This window comes from Somniosus microcephalus, chromosome 9 (genome assembly GCF_052327205.1).
Source record: "Somniosus microcephalus isolate GS21.2 chromosome 9, FLI_Smic_1.0, whole genome shotgun sequence".
In the NCBI taxonomy this organism is placed as follows: Eukaryota; Metazoa; Chordata; class Chondrichthyes; order Squaliformes; family Somniosidae; genus Somniosus; species Somniosus microcephalus.
In genome coordinates this window covers 65,033,714-65,050,834 of record NC_140995.1, presented here as the reverse complement: position 1 = coordinate 65,050,834, position 17,121 = coordinate 65,033,714, and the positions used below count along the sequence as shown (strand labels likewise).

Below are 17,121 nucleotides of genomic sequence, written 5' to 3'. Positions count from 1 at the left end.
GGGGTTCTTTTCTCTCGAAAAGAGAAGGCTAAGGGGCGACTCGATAGAGGTCTTCAAATTATTACAGGGTTTGATAGGGTCGACGTAGAGAAGGTGTTTCCACTTGTGGGGAGACCAAAACTAGGGGTCATAAAGACAAGAGAGAGTCACTAATAAATCCAATAAGGAATTCAGGAGAAACGTCTTCAGTCAGAGTGGTGAGAATGTGAAACTTGCTACCACATGGAGTAGTGGAGGCGAATAGCATAGATGCATTTAAGGGGAAGCTAGATAAGTACATGAGGGAGAAAAGAATAGTAGGATATGTTGATAGGGTGAGATGAAGGAAATAGAGTTGGAACATAAACATCGGCATGGACCAGTTGGCCGAATGGCCTATTACAGTGCTGTAAATAATATGTAATTGCATATCTGAATAGTTTTTGCAACTGTAAAAAAAACATTTTTTTCCTGCTTCAAGGTTTTCCTTGCCATTCTTTGTCCAGATGGGGAGCAGCCAACCCAGATCTGTGCCTCTACAATCAACATTGCTTGATCTGGCTGTGTGACAGTTGCCTGATAAGACTCGCCCCTTTGATTTTCTCCAGAAATTCACAGAACCATGCAGCACAGAAGGTGGTCATTTGGCCCAACGTGTCTGCACCGGCTATTTGAAAGAGCTATCCAATTAATCCCACTCCCCTGCACTTTCCCCATAGCCCAGCAATTTTTTTTTCCTTTTCAAGTATATATCCAATTTCCTTTTGAAAGTTACTATTGAATCTGCTTCCTACACGGAAATTATATTCTGATTAAAATACTACAGTACCACCAAATAGGAGCGGCCCAAAGACTGGCAAAATGCAGGCGGGCGTGGCCAAGTCAGGAAACTCATGATAAATGGGAATTCTCAATCACAAACCCACATCCTACTGTTCTGTGGCATAATGCATTGCAGCACCATCCATAAAAGAAATAATAAAGGCAATGCTATTCTATTTGGTTGAATTTTGAGCAGACAGAAATTTAGACATTTGAAGATAGCATGGGAAGCAGGACAGTGAGAGAAAGGAGTAAAATTCAGGGAGATCGACAGAGAATCAACAGCTAAGCAGGTGACATTCGGAAATGTAAGGTGACAACAAACGTGATTAAAATGATGGGGAAAACCATTAAGTGTTTGGAAACAAATAGGCCTAGTGAGAAAGCATTGTTGGAGTATGGTAGCAATTGAAAAGCCAAACAAAATATTGGGGTGCAAAAGGTCCACAGAATATATATATCAAGGGAACATTTACTAACATCTTGTTAGTGAGAATACACTTGTGGTATTGTGTCCAGATGTAGTCAGAAAGACGTAGAGTTGCAACAAAGAATTCCAGGTTTCTAATCAATGAGTTGTAAAGGGACGAAGGAAGTTACATTTATTCTCATTAGAAACAGACACAGATTTGGAGCAGAAAATATGACTCAAACTTTTAAACTAACAGAGGGAATGAATAAGGTGGATATAGAAAGGCACTTTGTGTAAAACCTGAATTCAACCATCAAAGATCATTATAAATTGAGTGAAAATAAAACGCAAAATAAGGAATAACATCATACCTCGGATTCACTGACCTACAGAACTGACTAACACCTAACACAATAAACAACAACCCCACTAAAGCATCCAAAAGGGAATTTCTGATTAATTGAAGAGCAGAACAATAAAGGTGCGAATTATGCTCATAATTTTAAGAAAAGTCCCATCAGGAACTAGATATTTACAAGTTTTATGGAATGAGCACCCTCATCTCATTTTTTCTTCTCACTAGGTTTTTCAATAACAACAGGAAAGTTTATTTAACTGAGTAATATTTTATAATTGTTGTTCTGTGCAAATTGGAGTTCTGTTTCCAATCCAGAACTTATAACAATAGCAACAAATACAACAACAAAAAAATCAGAAAGTGGGGCAAAACCTGTGCTTTAGACCAGATCTTCCAATCCAGTAACAATTCCGACAGGAGCTTCACGTCCTGGATCACAGCACTGGATTCTGCATCAATCTCAAATTGACCCGTGGCCTCATTAAAGTTAAGGACTGGAGCACTGCAGCATCCATCGAGTAAAGTCTGAAAAATATTTTTAAAAGCATAAATTTAGCAATTCTACATACAACTGTCTGTACATGATCATAACTGACAACCTAGAAATTAAACATTTCCTGTATACGTACAGTATTCTAAGTTTTTTTTTAAAAACACAGATGCTATAGAAAATGATTTGAAGGCCATAATCTGAACCAGCTAACCACTATCTTATTAATTCGGAGAATTATATATGTATCTTATGGAGTAACAGCATAGTTTTGTCATACAGTACTTAGAGGAGAATACAATGGCACATTGGGATTATTAGTACACTAAAACACCTGCTGAGAACAAAGCTATTTTTGGGGGGTCAGGATAATTTGGGAATATGCCTGGTTCCGGGAGAGTCCTGTCTAGATAGAGAGGGGCCTTGCAGGGTTGGTTGTTGCCCTCTGTGGAGCTGTAGGGAGAGGCTGTTAATTTAAAGATAAATTGTCTTACTTCTCCTTCAATTTGTAATGTTTTCCATCTCCCTCTCTTTATTTTTCTGTTTACAGTTTCACATTTACTGTCTCCCTCTATCTCCCTGTCCATCACACATTCGTTTTCTTGTCATCTTTGTATCTCTCAAACTCTTTTTCTTTCCCTCTTTTTACAAGTCTTGCCTTCTCTCTATCTCATTTCCCTTGTGTAGTACCTCACATATATATAATTAATTTCTATGCTTAACCTTTTAAAGGCATAGGACATGCAGCAAGATGGCAGGCAACATGTCCTGGGATAGAAATGGGTCCTGGAACCAGTGAGCGACCATGCAGAAGCAGCTGCAACATGCGCAGGTGAAAGAGAAGTTGGGGCCTAAATCCTGGGCTGGGAGGAAGCAAGGACTGGAGTTGAGCTAGGATGCACCTCTAACTCAGGAAAGAGGTGGGGTTAATCTTCTTGTTGCTACAGAGACTGGGCTGGGAACCCAATGTGTATGGACACTTATAGAAGCTGCGGCAACACGCATGTGTGAAAGAAAAACTGGAGCTGGAGAGGGAAGGGGGAAAGATAGCGAGCGAGAGAAAAAGAGAGGCAAAAGAGAGTAAAGAGCGAGCGAGAGAGGAGAGAAACAAAAGAGAGAGAGACTGACTGATCAGGACATGGGGGCCTTGACTACCCATCAGCGATATTATCCACAGCGCTGCTTTTCACTTTTAACAAAAAGGAAACACAGCTAAGTCAGGTGGACTATACCCGAGTGGTAACATGGGCAAACTGACCATCATTACCAGACTATGTCTGACATTCAGTACCATTTTAATTAAAATGATGTTGAACTAATCGTGGGGTACATTGCAGCAAGAATATAGATGTAGAGAATACTTCCTACCTTTAAGATGTGGAAACCTACAATACATTTCATTTTGATGAGCACTTGGTGAATCATAGCATAGCCATGACAGCTCTCCATTTCCTGGATTCTCTGCTGGTTATACTTTGTCAAAGTAAGTATAACTTTCAGTGCTAGAGCTTGTGTCTTTTCACAGTCACTAATCTCTACAGACTAGAGAGAAAGAAAATACAAAATGTTTTATCATCTTCCAAACAGAAAGGCAACAGGTAATTTCTGAACTGTGTGCATACAGTTTATATCAGTAAAAGTAAATGCCAGCACTTATTTTCCAAATAACAAACAAAATGTTATCCTGCGAGTAGCTGAGCCATACATTGCAGGATGGATCGGGTTCAATGCCCAGTTTTTGCTGCGTTGGTTGCGCTCAATGCTTGATAGGGTCGTGGCTGTGGTGCGTGTATGTATGTGCATAGACATCATACACATACAATCAACTTGCTTGCTATGCCCACTGCGGTTGAATAGCCTGCTGCAAATCACCATCAAAGCTCATGCATGAACCCAGCTTCAACCACCATCCCATCAGAGAGAGGAGCCCTTTATCCCTCTCTGTCTGGGCTAGATTTGGACTCGGATCCCAGAGGGTGAAAGGACAGTGTTTGACCCACTGCCCCACCCATTCCCAGAATCAGAGAGAGGAGCTCTTCATCCCATGTTCAGCTGGATTTGCACAGTATCAGACAGTGAAAGGTCAATCTAACTTGGCACATTGTGTGACGTAATTGAGAACCAAAAAACAAAGAAACGGAATGAAATTGCCATGCCACATCTGCTTACACATTGTTTTGCTTAATAAACATCCTGCTGATATTTGTACAGGCGCAGGCAATGTCATGATTGTTCACACGTCAACACATCCCATAAATTCATGGTGTCACCACATCAATTGTAAAAATAGCAAATTTGAGGGTTTGACCAATCAGATAAGAGATAAGCATGCACACTGAACACCAAGACCGTGTGCCCGCCTGAGAGCCAGCTTCAACAGTGCCAGTGCTGCTCATACCTAGGTCACGCACTACACCCAATGGCAACTCAACAAATGGGGCGGGGGGGGTGGATGCTTTTGCACAGATTGGAATTAGTCATCGCAAGCCTCCAACTCTCCCCTCCCCAAGGCTATGGCGAAAGAGTGAGCGAGTGGGACAAAAACAGCAGTCATAGGCCGAATGACCTCCTTCTGTGCTGCAAGGTTCGATGAATAACAACTTGGAGGGTGAGCATCATCACGCTATTTCACCAGCCATACCAAACTCTGTGCTAACCCAATGTTAGGGTGGACAAGAATTGAAGCCCTGGGTGATTCTTCCCTCCCTAGTGCCATGGTGCGGAGCTAAACTGTAACTCCCCCGCACCCCCCCCCCCCAGTGATCCCATCTGAAATTAATTAACTGTGCACAGGAGCTGGCTCACTTCCACACTGGGCAATGCACTAATTAATTGCGCTGCTAAGGAGCTCATGCTATTTTTATAATTAAATTGACAAACACCTATTGCTAAGTAACTCAAGAATGACCATCTCTTACTCTGGCAAAGAGAAAGATGAATGCACCAGTTCCTCCAATTTTGTGCAAGATACGCTGAAGTTCTTGGTGTTCTAAAGGCTGCAAGCTCTTTAGTTGCTGGGGCTCCACCACATTGCTTTGGACATCCTTCAAGCTGAATGGTCTCTGTGATAATACAGTTCTTGTTTGACCTTTGAGTCGAATAACTGGCTCGTAGATCGTATATTGAGCAGGACATCTTGGGTTGTAAACAATAGCAAGACTATCCTGCAAAAAAAAAAATCACATCCATCAAGCTTTTGTGTGAAATATATATCAATGTTTCCTCTGTCACACATAAATCGAAGTATTAGCTGTACAAATTGGAGACTGATCTACAATTATCAACTAATAAACTATAAACTTACTGGATTGGCCAGATCCAGCCACTGGGAGGACAAGGTCAATAATTTGCTGCTAGGAAGTTTCCAAGGATAACCTGTGGCAATTCGCCCAGAGATTTTTCTCGCAACCTTTTAGTATTCATCTAAAGCCCTTCCCCTTGCTGCCTCTTATCCCCACCTTGAAAAGCCTCCTCAAAACCTACCTCTTTAACTACACCTTTGGCCAACTCCTCTAATTTTGCTCCTACTCTTGACCCCCAACAGTGTTACACCCTGGGATAGTCTTCCATGTTAAAGGCACAATATTCATGCAATTTGTTGTTGTTATTAAATAGCTAAACATGTGGCTTCACAGCAATAGGATTATTGAGTTCTGTACTAGAGCACCTGCTGGGAGCAAAGCATTGTATGTGTAAGTGCAGTCATGGTCATAAATCTTCCACCAGCACATTACAAAGTATTAAAAAGTATTTATAGCACAGAAACAGGCCATTTGGACCAACTAGCACATACGGGTGTTTATTCCCCACACGAGCCTCCTCCCACCCCTCTTCAACTAAACTCATCAACATATCCCTCTATACCTTTCTCCCTCATGTATTTATCTAGCTTCCCCTTGAATGTAACTGTGCTATTCGCCTCAACCACTCCCTGTGGTAGCAAGTTCCTCATTCTAACCACTCTCTGGGTAAAGAAGTTTCTCTTGAATTCCCTATTGGAGTTATTAGTGACTATCTTATATTTATGGCCCCTAGTTTTGGTCTCGCCTGCAAGTGGAAACATCTTCTCTACATCTACCCTATCAAACCCTTCCATAATCTTAAAAGATCTCTATCAGGTCACCCCTCAGTATTCTCTTTTCAAGAGAAAAGAGCCTGTTCAAACTTTCCAGATAGGGATAACCTCTCAGTTCTGGTATGATTCTAAGTGAATCTTTTTTGTACCTTCTCCAGTGCCTCTACATCCTTTTTACAATATGGAGACCAGAACTGTGCACAGTACTCCAAGGGTTGTCTAACCAAGGTTCTATACAAGTTTAACATAAATTCCTTGATTTTCAAATCTAGCCCTCTAGAAATGAACCGCAGTTTTGCTTTTTTTATGGCCTTAACCTGTGTCACTACTTTTATTGATCTGTGTATCTGTAACCCCAGATCACTCTGTTCCTCTACCCCATTTAGCCACTTATTTTCCAAGGAGTTTATGGAATCTTTATCCTTCCTACCAAAATGTATTACCTTGCACGTATCTATACTGAAGTTCATTTGCCGATTACACGCCCATTCTCCATGTTGGAGCTTTAAAGTTTTGTGCCTGGATGCTTCTTTTGGATGCTGGAGACATTTTTTTATTCGTTTGTGGGATGTGGGCGTCGCTGGCAAGGCCAGCATTTATTGCCCATCCCTAATTGCCCTCGAGGTGGTGGTGGTGAGCCGCTTTCTTGACCAGCTGCAGTCCCTGTGGTGAAGGTACTCCTACAGTGCTGTTAGGTAGGGAGTTCCAGGATTTTGATCCAGCGACGATGAAGAATCGGCGATATACTTCCAAGTCAGCATGGTGAGAGAGACTTGATGGGGAACTTGGAGGAGGTGGTGTTCTGATGCGCCTGCTGCCCTTGTCCTTCTAGGTGGAAGAGGTCACAGGTTTGGGAGGTGCTGCCGATGAAGCCTTGGCGAGTTGCTGCAGTGCACCTTTTAGATGGTACACACTGCAGCCACGGTACGCTGGTGGTGCAGGGAGTGAATGTTTAAGGTGGTGGATGGGGCGCCAATCAAACGGGCTGTATTCTCCTGGATGGTGTCGAGCTTCTCGAGTGTTGTTGCGGCTGCACTCATCCAGGCAAGTGGAGAGTATTCAATCACACTCCTTACTTGGGCCTTGTAGATGGTGGAAAGACTTTGGGGAGTCAGGAGGTGAGACACTCGCCGCAGAATACCTAGCCTCTGACCTGCTCTTGTTGCCACAGTATTTATGTGGCTGGTCCAGTTAAGTTTCTGGTCTCCAGGATGTTGATGGTGGGAGATTCGGCGATGATAATACCGTTGAATGTCAAGGGGAGGTGGTTAGACTCTCGCTCGTTGGAGATAGTAATTGCCTGGCAATTCTGTAGTGCAAATGTTACCTGCCACTTATCAGCCCAAGCCTGAACGTCGTCCAGGTCTTGGTGAATGCGGGCATGAACTGCTTCATTATTTGAGGAATTGTGAATGGCGCTGAACACTGTGCAGTCATCAGTGAACATTCCCATTTATGACCTTATGATGGAGGGAAGGTCATTGATGAAGCAGCTGAAGATGGTTGGGACTAGGCCACTGCCCTGAGGAACTCCTGCGGCTGTGATGATTGACCTTCAACCACCATAACCATCTTCCTTTGTGCTAGGTATGATTCCAGCCAGTGGAACGTTTTCCCCCCAATTCCCATTGACTTCAGTTTTACTAGGGATCTTTGATGCCACACTCGGTCAAATGCTGCCTTGATGTCAAGGGCAGTCACTCTCCCCTCACCTCTGGAATTCAGCTCCTTTGTCCATGTTTGGACCAAGGCTGTAATGACGTCGGGAGCAGAGTGGTCTTGGCGGAACCCAAACTAGGCATCAGTGCGCTGGTTTTTTGTGAGTAAGTGCCGCTTGATAGCACTGTCGATGACACCTTCCATCACTTTGCTGATGATTGAGAGTAGACTGATGGGGCGCTAATTGGCTGGGTTGGATCTGTCCTGCATTTTGTGGACAGGACATACCAGGGCAGTTTTCCACATTGTCGGATAGATGCCGGTGTTGTAGCTGTACTGGAACAGCTTGGCTAGAGGTGCGGCTAGTTCTGGAGCACAAGTCTTCATCACGATTGCCGGGATGTTGTCGGGGCCCATAGCCTTTGCTGTATCCAGTGCTCAGCCATTTCTTGATATCACGTGGAGCAAATCGAATTGGCTAAAGACTGGCTTCTGTGATAGTGGGGACCTCGGGAAGAGGCCGATATGGAACATCCACTCAGCACTTCTGGCTGAAGATGGTTGCAAACAGTTCAGCCTTGTTTTTTGCACTCATGTGCTGGACTCCATCATTGAGGAAGGGGATATTCATGGGGCCCCCTCCTCCCGTTAGTTGTTTAATGGTCCACCACCATTCACGACTGGATGTGGCAAAACTGCAGAGCTTTGATCTGATCAGTTGATTGTGGGATCGCTTAGCTCTGTCTATAGCATGCAGCTTCCGCTTTTTAGCATGCATGTAGTGCTGTGTTGCAGCTTCCCCAGGTTGGCACCTCATTTTTAGGTATGCCTGGTGCTGCTCCTGGCATGCTCTTCCACACTCCTTATTTAACTAGGGTTGGTCCCCTGGCTTGGAGGAAATGGTAGGGTGAGGGATATGCCAAGCCAGGAGTTTACAGATTGTGGTGGAATACAATTCTGCTGCTGCTGATGGCCCACAGCACCTCACGAATGCCCAGTTTTGAGCAGCTAGATCTGTTCTGAATCTATCCCATTTAGCACGGTGGTAGTGCCACACAACACGATGGAGGGTGTCCTCAGTGTGAAGACAGGACTTCATCTCCGCAATGACTGTGTGGTGGTCACTGCTACCAATACTGTCATGGACAGATGCATCTGCGACAGGTAGATTGGTGAGGTTTTCCCCTCGTGTTGGTTTTCTCACAACTGCCAGTCTGGGCCTGCGACAGTTATGTCCTTCAGTGGTGCTACCGAGCTACTCTTGGTGATGGACATTAAAGTACCCCACCCAAAGTATATTCTGTGTCCATGCTACTCTCAGTGCTTCTTCCAAGTGTTGTTCAACATGGCGGAGTACTGATTCATCAGCTGAGGGAGGGCGGTAGGTGGTGATCAGCAGGTTTCCTTGCCCATGCTTGACCTGAAGCCATGAGACTTCATGGGGTCCGGAGTCATTGTTGAGGACTCCCAGGGCCACTGCCTCCCGACTGTATACCACTGTGCCACCACCGCTGGTGGGTCTGTCCTGCCGGTGGGATGGTGATGGAGGAGTTTCGGACATTGGCTGAAAGGTATGATTCCGTGAGTATTGTGTGTCAGGCTGTTACATGACTAGTCTGTGGAACAGCTCTCCCAATTTTGGCACAAGTCCCCAGATGTTGGTGAGGAGGACTTTGCAGGACCGACTGGGCTTGGTGCGCCGTTGCCGTGTCTGTAGCCGGTGCCGAGGTCGATGTCAGGTGGTCCGTCCAGTTTCATTCTTATTATGTTTCGTAGCGGTTTGTTACAACTGAGTGACTTGCTAGGCCATTTCAGAAGGCAGTGAAGAATCAACCACATTGCTGTGGGTCTGGAGTCACATATAGGCCAGACCAGGTAAGGACGGCAGATTTCCTTCCCTAAAAGGACATTAGTGAACCAGATGGGTTGTTACGACAATCCGATAATTTCATGGTCACCATTACTGATACTAGCTTTTTATTCCAGAATTATTTAATTCACTGAATTTAAATTCCCCAGTTGCCGTAGTGGGATTTGAACTCACATCTCTGGATCATTAGTCCAGGCCTCTGGATTACTAGCCCAGTGACATTACCACTACGCTACCGTTTCCTTGTGCAGAGTTTACCTGTACATTTTTGTTCATCTTCTCACCTTTTTTCCTTTCCTGAAGGATTTGACTCCTTGCTGAGGCAGTTTCATGGACATCAGGTTCTTCTGATGCCCAAATGGCCATTCTGCATATGTGAGCCTTGACAGTGGTCAGCAGGCTATTTGACTCTGGAGGGCATCGCAGCAGAACTTGGTCCTGTCCACGCCCGACATCAAAACATGTACAATTTCAGCACAGGTTGCTGAATTGCAATCAGAAGTGGGAACTCTGGCTGAGATCTCTCTCTCACATGGCAGCTGTTAATCATTCGGCCATTGCCATTTACACTTCATCTAGAGTCATCTTTTGTTTCTTAACTTGTCCCATTACCATCTCCTTTTGCCTTGCACCATCATCCCTTTTGGCTCTTAATCTCTCCTGCCTTCCATCCTATCACAGACCTTCCCGTTTGTTCGTTCTTCCCTTCCCCCCACTCCCTGCCCCAACACTTGCTTAAAAATCTGTTAAATCTCCAGCTTTTTCCAGTTCTGACGAAGGGTCATCGACCTGAAACGTTAACTCTGTTTCTCTCTCTACAGATGCTGCCTGACCTGCTGAGTATTTCCAGCATTTTCTGTTTTTATTTCAGATTTCCAGCATCCACAGTATTTTGCTTTTGCACTTTATATTTGTTGGTTGTCTGGTTGCATTGTGATTAATATTCTAATCACTTATGTGGACGTACAGCAGGTCAGCGCCATAGAAAAGCCACTGCTCCTGCAGCCACCGCTATAGTGACATGCGGGATGGGCTAATATGTTGAAAAATTTAAAATTAATACAAATTGCATGAATAGATATGCCTCTTTCAGCTCACCCTGGGCTTTTGCATGTTTGTCGATGCATAACCATGTAACTGAATGACGTTTCTGAAGTGTTAATGCATTATTATGCTGTTACATAGAAACATAGAAGATAGGAGCAGGAGTAGGCCATTCAGCCCTTCGAGCCTGCTCCGCCATTCAACGAGATCATGGCTGATCATCCAAACCCTAGCACCCGGTCCCTACACCGACAGCCATCCCACCCAAGCCCTATCCCTGTAACCCCGTAACCACACGTATTTAATCCCCCCTAACACTAAGGGCCAATTTTTGTCATGGCCAATCAACCTAACCTGCACATCTTTGGACTGTGGGAGGAAACCGGAGCACCCGGAGGAAACCCACGCAAACACGGGGAGAATGTGCAAACTCTGCGCCCTATCATCCCTCTACTAACGGCCAGGCAGAAAGGTTTGTGCAAACTTTGAAGCACGCCTTGAAGGCATCGCAAGGTCAGGGCTCAATCCACCAACGTCTGAACAGCTTCCTGTTGTCCTACAGGAACGAGCCGCATGCCACAACCAAAACTTCCCCCGCTTCTCTCATGATGAAGAGACAGTTGCGGACAAGTTTTGACTTACTCAAACCTCCAAGGGCAGAACAGGTTGTCCATTGTCAACAAGCTCAAGTTGAAAAGAGAGAGAAAAGAGCCAAGGAGAGACGGTTTCACCCTGGAGAGCACGTCCTAGCTCGAAACTACAACACTGGACCGAAATGGGTTCCCGCTACGGTGATCGCGCAGACGGGCCCTGTGTCTTACACGGTTGAGACTACTGAGGACGTTGTCTGGAGAAGATACACAGATCAACTGTTGCTAGGAGCAGAGACAGCCAGAGGCTCCAACGGCTGGTTGGCCTGAACTGTTTCCGGATGATACCGCAAACCAGCATCCTTTGCCACAGTGCTCTTCTCCAACACAGGAAGTCAAAGAGACTGTTCCACCTGTGCAAACTCCTGACTTTCAACTGTGACAGGCACCTTCTCCATCCAGGCCTGTATCAATACCTACTGCTGTGGAAGCCAGCGATGACCGCCGGTATCCTGTCAGAGAGCGGCGGCCTCCAAGACGCTTGGATCTGTAGGCTTAGTGACTTACCCACAAGACTGGGGCAGAATAAACCTCAGGGTAAAGTCAGGGTTTGAGGCAGTCTACCTCTACCCTAGGTTCGTTGAGTGCATTGAAAGTAACTTACCTGTTGAGGAATAATGTGGACCTTCCATTTAAGAGGGGAGGAAATGTTATGTATTGTGTGTTCCATTGTGTGTTCTCCTCCCACCTGTGGTGGCGCTGTCACAGGAGATAAATGGTTCGGCGTTCTCTGTTAAGTTTAGCTCTCTTTGTTCGGAACTTTCCAGAACTTCCTTTCCTTCCAATAAAGCACTTCATGTTTGAATCTCAGGGTTCTGAGTCCTAAATTGTGTCTAGGTAGAAAGGTACCGACACAACATGACCCACCTCTTTGACCAAGCTATCAGTCACCCATCCTAATTGCTTGATGTCGGTTTTCCTTACATCTATGTGTGAAGCGCCTTGAGACGTTTCTTTTCATTAAAGGCACTTTATAAATGGGAAGCCATTGTTGTGATTGAGTTACGAACAGGGACAGGGTCACTGGCAAGGCTTGGAAGCTAAGCAGAGCCAGGCCTGGTTAGTACCTGGAGGGGTGACCATCAGGGAAGACCAGGTGCAGAAAGTCACGGAAGGAGCCCCGAGGGGGGGCGGTTGGTGAGGTGGTCACAGAAGGAGGAGCGGCTGGTGAGCAGGCCCGGGCGTTGGGCTGAAGATTGTCAGACAGGAGGAATGGTGGAAATGGAATGGCTTTGCTTCTCCCAGTCATGGGAGCTTGCAAGATCACATTTTGTTGTTCATGTACTTGTGCAATGACAATAAAGTTGAAATATTATTAACTCTGTTGGACGGAGTATCAATCAGGAAATAGTTGAGGCTTGTGATAAGGGAACATCTATAATTATGGGGGATTTTAACTATCATATTAATTGGACAAATTGAGGATGAGTTCATTGAGTGTATTAGGGATGGGTTTCTTGAGCAGTATGTAACTGAACCGACCAGGGGGCAAGCAACCTTAGATCTGGTCCTGTGTAACGAGATGGGATTAATTAAAAATGTCCTAGTAAAGGAACCCCTTGGAATGAGTGACCATAACATGGTTGAATTCCATATTCAATTAGAGGGCGAGAAGGTTGGATCTCAAACAAGCGTGCTAAGCTTGAATAAAGGAGACTATGAAGGTATGAGAGCGGAATTGAGTAGAGTGGATTGGGAAAATAGATTAAAGGGTAAGACGATACACGATCAGTGGTGTACATTCAAGGAGTTATTTTACAACTTCCAAAAAATATATATTCCACTGAGAAGAAAAGGGTGTAAAAGAAAAGACAGCCATCCGTGGCTAAGTAAAGAAATTAAGGATAGTATTCGACTAAAAACAAGGGCATATAAGGTAGCCAAATCTAGTGGGAGGATAGAGGATTGGGAAAACTTTAAAAGACAGCAAAAAATAACAAAAAGATTATGAAAGTAAATTAGCAAAAAATATAAAATCAGATAGTAAGAGTTTTTATAGTTATATAAAAAGAAAAAGGGTGGCTAAAGTAAATGTTGGTCCCTTAGAGGATGAGACTGGGAAATTAATGGTGGGAAATATGGAGATGGCAAAAACACTGTGATATACCTATCAATTCCTCCAATAAAAGGCGAAGAGTTACGAAGGTGACTAAAGGTTTTTATTGACTAAATAACAGAGCCCACTCTCGTGGGTGATCCGATCCAAGCAGGAGGAATACCAGCCAGTCGCTCACCTTTATACCTGGCCTGGTGGGTGGAGCCAAGGCGGAGTCGGCAGTGGTCATCCCAGGTATAGCAGTGTGGCAAGAGGCGACCTCGTACCGTGATACAATAGTGGTCAGTGATACAGTTATAACGAACAGTGGTGAACAGTGCTAACTACTAACAGTGATACAATAGTGAACGTGGTTTACCACATTCACCCCTTGTTTAGAATTAAGTCCGGCGGGGTGAAGTGTACTACCAATTCTGGTAGGTCAGTCTGTCCGGAGGCTTCGTAAGCCTCTCCGATCGCCGCAGCGGTGGTGTTGCCTTATCCGGTGCTGGTGCCTTATCCGGTGTTGATGCTGGTGTTTGCGTGGTCGGCGAGGGCTCGTGGGGTTCCGGCATGCCGTCTACCTGGACTGAGGTTGGGGGGAGTGGTGGCGGTGTTTCCGGATCGGCTGAGGGTGCGAGGTCTCGTAGGGAGACAGTGTCCTCCCGCCCGTCTGGGTACGCCACGTAGGCGTACTGGGGGTTGGCGTGCAGGAGGTTCACCCTCTCGACCAGGGGGTCCGTTTTATGGGTCCTCACGTGTTTCCGCAGCCAGACCGGCCCCGGGGCGGTCAGCCAGGTTGGTAGAGTGGTTCCCGTAGTCGACTTCCTGGGGAAAACGAACATTCGTTCATGGGGGGTGGTGTTAGTGGCCGTGCAAAGTAATGACCGGATGGAGTGCAGCGCTGTCGGGAGGACTTCTTGCCAGCGGGAGGTTGGGAGGCCCTTAGACTTTAAGGCTAAGAGGACGGCCTTCCATACCGTCGCGTTCTCTCTTTCCACCTGACCGTTACCTCTGGGGTTGTAGCTGGTGGTCCTGCTTGCTGCAATACCTCTCTCTAGGAGGAATTGCCGGAGTTCCTCGCTCATGAAGGAGGAGCCCCGGTCGCTGTGTATATAGTTCGGGAACCCGAACAAGGCGAAGAGGGCATTCAGGCACTTAATGACCGTGCTACTGGTCATGTCGGGGCAGGGGAAGGCAAAGGGGAAACGGGAGTACTCATCAACGATGTTGAGGAAGTACACATTACGGTCAGAGGACGGGAGGGGCCCCTTAAAGTCGATGCTCAGGCGCTCGAAGGGGCGGGTGGCCTTGATCAGGCTTGCTCGGTCCGGCCTATAGAAGTGCGGTTTGCACTCCGCACAGGTCTGGCAGTTCCTGGTCATGGTCCTGACCTCCTCGATGGAGTAGGTCAGGTTGCGGGCCTTAATGAAATGGTAGAGTCTGGTGACTCCGGGGTGGCAGAGCTGGTCGTGGAGGGTCTGAAGCCTATCGATATGCGCGCTGGCGCATGTCATTCGTGAAAGGGCATCAGGGGATTCGTTCAGCTTGCCTGGCCGGTACAAGATCTCATAATCGTAGGTGGAGAGCTCGATTCTCCATCTCAAAATCTTGTCATTCTTGATTTTGCCCTTCAGCTTGTTATTAAACATGAAAGCCACCGAACGCTGGTCGGTGAGGAGGGTAAATCGTTTGCCTGCCAGGTAGTGCCTCCAGCGCCGTACTGCCTCCACGATCGCCTGGGCCTCTTTCTCGACCGACGAATGTCGGATCTCGGGGCCCTGTAGGGTCCTTGAGAAGAAGGCCACTGGCCTCCCCTCCTGGTTTAGGCTGGCGGCTAAGGCGAAGTCGGATGCGTCGCTCTCCACCTGAAAGGGGATGGACTCGTCCACTGCGTGCATCGTGGCCTTGGCTATGTCTCCCTTAATGAGGGAGAAGGCCGCGCACGCCTCCTCCGTGAGGGGGAAGGAAGTGGCTTTCAGGAGGGGTCTGGCTTTGTCCGCGTAATTGGGTACCCATTGGGCATAGTAGGCGAAAAGCCCCAGGGTTCTCCTAAGTGCTTTAGGGCAGTGGGGGAGGGGTAGCTCCATGAGGGGGCGCATTCTTTCTGGGTCGGGGCCGATGATTCCGTTCTCCACTACGCAGCCGAGGATGGCAAGGCGCGTGGTGTTAAACACGCATTTCTCCTTATTGTAGGTGAGGTTCAGCCGTTGAGCCGTACGGAGGAATTTCTCCAGATTCGCGTCATGTTCCTGCCGGTCGCGGCCGCAGATAGTGACGTTATCTAGGTAGGGGAATGTAGCCTGCAGTTCGTTCTGGTCAACCATCTGGTCCATCTCCCTTTGGAAGACCGAGACCCCATTAGTGACACCGAAGGGGACCCGAAGGAAGTGGTATAGGCGCCCATTCGCCTCGAAGGCGGTATACTGGCGGTCCTCAGGGTGGATAGGGAGTTGGTGGTAGGCCGACTTCAGGTCGATGGTCGAGAATACTTTATACTGTGCAATCTGATTGACCATGTCAGATATGCGGGGGAGGGGGTATGCGTCCAGCTGGGTATATCTGTTTATGGTCTGGCTGTAGTCGATGACCAGGCGGTTTTTATCGCCGGTCTTTACGACTACGACCTGGGCACGCCAGGGGCTGCTGCTCCCCTCGATAATGCCCTCTTTCAGGAGGCGCCGCACCTCAGAGCTAATGAAGGCTCTGTCCCCGGCGCTATACCGCCTGCTCTTGGTAGCGACGGGTTTGCAGTCAGGGGTAAGGTTAGCAAACAGAGAGGGTGGCGGGACCTTGAGGGTGGAGAGGCTGCAGGTGTTACGCGGTGGGCGGTTTAACGTTTGCTGGTTGTTGACTGTGAGTGGGGGGAGGGGTCCACCGTATGCTAGGGTTACGCTTTGGAGGTGGGATTGGAAGTCCAGCCCTAGTAGGACGGCAGCGCAGAGATGGGGGAGGACGAGGAGTTTAAAGTTTTTATACTCCGTGCCCTTAACCGACAGGGTCACGACACAGTAGCTGCTGATGTCCGTGGCGTGGGACCTCGATGCCATCGAGATTCGGCTGCGCGTTGGTAGGACAGAGAGGGAGTAGTGGCTCACCGTGTCTGGGTGGATGAAGCTCTCCGTGCTTCCGCTGTCGAACAGGCAGGTCGTGGCGTGGCCGTTCACTTTGATGTCCATCATTGACTTGGACAGATGGTGCGGGCGGGCTTGGTCCAGGGTGACGGAAGCTAGTGTGTAGCTGAGCGAGTCGTTGTCATCTGCGGGCGAGGCGGTCGGGCGTGGTGAGTAAAATGGCGTCTCCCACGAGGTAGGGCCCCATGAGGCACTATTGGGGTCGGTTGCCTTAATCAAAGATGGCCGCCCCCATGACTCATGTGTGGGGATGCTGGCCTCAGTTGCCCTAAACGAAGATGGCCGCCCCCATAGTTCGCATGCGGCACTGCTGGCCTCTGAGGATCCGCTCCTGCAGGCCTTGGAGAAGTGGCCTTTCTTCAGGCAGGTTTTGCATATGGAGTTCTTGGCTGGGCAGCGCGACCTCGGGTGCTTCTCCTGGCCACAAAAAAAACAGCCGGCGGCCCAATCGCGGATGCCCGATGTCGGGGCCGGTGCCGGGGGTGGCGGGGCCGGTCGGGTCCGGGACGCCGACGTAGGTCCCGGGGGCGGCGCTGGGAAGGGTGCTGTGGTAGGGGTCGGGCCCGAGTCCCAGGGTCGCGAGCAGTACCTGG

At 47.5% G+C, this 17,121-nt stretch overlaps 1 protein-coding gene across 6 annotated transcripts in view; it reads right to left on the bottom strand.

Moving 5' to 3' along the window:
* lyst (lysosomal trafficking regulator) overlaps positions 1-17,121 on the bottom strand; it is a 429,684-nt gene that overhangs the window by 138,877 nt on the left and 273,686 nt on the right. For all 6 annotated transcript variants that reach the window (XM_085996691.1, XM_085996696.1, XM_085996697.1 and 3 more), the window contains 3 exons: positions 4,980-5,225; positions 3,430-3,603; positions 1,944-2,096 (listed from right to left, as the gene is read on the bottom strand). In XM_085996691.1, coding sequence (XP_085852817.1) covers positions 1,944-2,096; positions 3,430-3,603; positions 4,980-5,225 — 573 coding nt within the window. The remainder of the gene's footprint in view (positions 1-1,943; positions 2,097-3,429; positions 3,604-4,979; positions 5,226-17,121) is intronic.